This window comes from Sinocyclocheilus anshuiensis, unplaced genomic scaffold (assembly GCF_001515605.1).
Source record: "Sinocyclocheilus anshuiensis isolate Anshui unplaced genomic scaffold, SAMN03320099.WGS_v1.1 scaffold487, whole genome shotgun sequence".
Classification (NCBI taxonomy): domain Eukaryota; kingdom Metazoa; phylum Chordata; class Actinopteri; order Cypriniformes; family Cyprinidae; genus Sinocyclocheilus; species Sinocyclocheilus anshuiensis.
Window position 1 is genome coordinate 956,716 of NW_015548240.1, and position 1,870 is coordinate 958,585.

Sequence of the window (1,870 nt, forward strand, 5' to 3'; positions counted from 1 at the left end):
GCATCGATTCTGAGATTTTCCGAAGGCATCGCGATTCTCTCTTGAATCGATTCTGAGCTTAGTTTTTAACAGCAGATGGCACTGCGTGCTTTAGAAACAGCCGTATTCCGCTTGCTTCCAGTTCCTTACACACGCACCACTTGAACTTAAAATAATCATTCATAAAGTTCGAAAAGGTTGAAGAGAATTAAAAGGATGTTCACAGTGGGCTGTGTTTACATTAATCTTGCATCATAAAAGCCGATGTGCAAGTACATTTAAACACTTCCATTACTCAGCCGAACACACAAGTGCTCTTCTTCGTGTGCATTTGAGTGTGCGGTTAAAAATTAGCCTAGAGTGCCATCTGCTGTTAAAAACTAAGCTCAGAATCGATTCGACAGAGAATCATGATGCATTCTGAAAGTCTCAGAATCGATCCACGAATCACGATGCATCGATTTATTGTCCCAGCCCTAAATGGAAGCGTCTTTGGATAAAAGCTTTTGCTAAATGCATAAATGTAAATAATCGTTGAGCTCAGACTTTTCCTTTTTCTCCTTCAGTTCTCCCCCAGCAGTTTCTGAAACCTATGAAAACATTGCAGAACCTGATCTTCCTGTCACTAAGAGGGTAAGAGTGTCTTAAAGGGTTAGTTCACCCAAAAATTTAAATTAGCCCATAAATTACTCACCCTCAAGTCATCCTAGGTGTTCGCTACAGGAGGCCTTTGTTCACCCCCCGGAGCTGTGTGACACTTTTTTTTGTGGAAGGGTGCTTTTTATTTCACGTCATTTGAACTGAAGCACTGCAACACCCGCTGAGTACAACGATAGAGCTTGAAAGATCAAAGACAATTTTTAATATAACTCCGACTGGATTCGTCTGAAAGAAGAGTCATATACACCTAGGATGACTTGAGGGTGAGTAATTTATGGGCTAATTTAAATTTTTGGATGAACTAACCCTTTAAATGTACAAATTCAACAGAAAATGTGTATTTCCACAAATTATGATCATGTTGATGCTCATTCTCTTACTAGCCGGCAGAAGATGTAGAGTCAACCTCTTCAGATGCATCCATACCACCTCAGGAGAACTCCACTGCCACAGAGGGCTCCTCATCTACAGTGCCCCCTAAAGAGAACCAGATGCTACTAGAGTTTAATTTTGACGATGGCGCTGAAGTCAAGCGCAAACCTCCTCCGAAACGTCTTGGGGTCAAAAGACCTGCAGGTGCAAAACCTGTGACCAAAAAACCTGTTGCACTAGCCACAGAAAAGAAAGAACCAGAACCCAAGCAGTTGTCCCCTAAGAATCCAGAGGAGATGGAACCTGTAGATGTTCCTCCTCCTAAAGGTTCTTACACCTTTGATTTTGACAAATTTGATGACCCAAATTTTAACCCCTTTGGCACAAAGGCTACGATGGGTAACTCTCCACCACGTGGTGTCCAGACTAGCCCGGTTTTGATGAAAGCTCCAGTTCAGGAGCCTGAGGCTTTTGCACAGGATGACCAGCCTGAAGCCCCTGCACAAGATGACCAACCAGAGCACAGGTACAGAAACTAGAACTTGTAAAGTTTATATAAACATAACATGTGTAATTTATTTTCTGTATAGGCTAATTACTTTTGAGCTACAGGTATGCTTCTGATCCTGAAAGTTGAGGTCATGGGTTTGATTCCCAGGGAATGCATGAACTAGTTAAATATGTACCCTGAATGCAATGGAAGTAGGGCTGGGACAATAAATCTATGCATCGCAAATCAAGAAATGATTCTGCATCGATTTTGAGATTTTCAGAAGGCATCGCGATTCTCTCTTGAATCGATTCTGAGCTTAGTTTTTAACAGCAGATGGCACTGCGTGCTTTAGAAACAGCCGTATTC

General features: G+C 41.9%; 1 protein-coding gene across 6 annotated transcripts in view; it reads left to right on the plus strand.

Annotated features, from left to right (window-relative positions):
• Positions 1-1,870, plus strand: part of LOC107654968 (transforming acidic coiled-coil-containing protein 3-like) — an 11,189-nt gene that overhangs the window by 3,810 nt on the left and 5,509 nt on the right. For 3 of the 6 annotated variants that reach the window (XM_016442321.1, XM_016442322.1, XM_016442323.1), the window contains 2 exons: positions 546-612; positions 1,023-1,537. The exons of 1 other annotated variant lie outside the window; for it this stretch is intronic. In XM_016442321.1, coding sequence (XP_016297807.1) covers positions 546-612; positions 1,023-1,537 — 582 coding nt within the window. The remainder of the gene's footprint in view (positions 1-545; positions 613-1,022; positions 1,538-1,870) is intronic. 2 more of the 6 variants (XM_016442324.1, XM_016442326.1) reach the window with 2 other exon arrangements.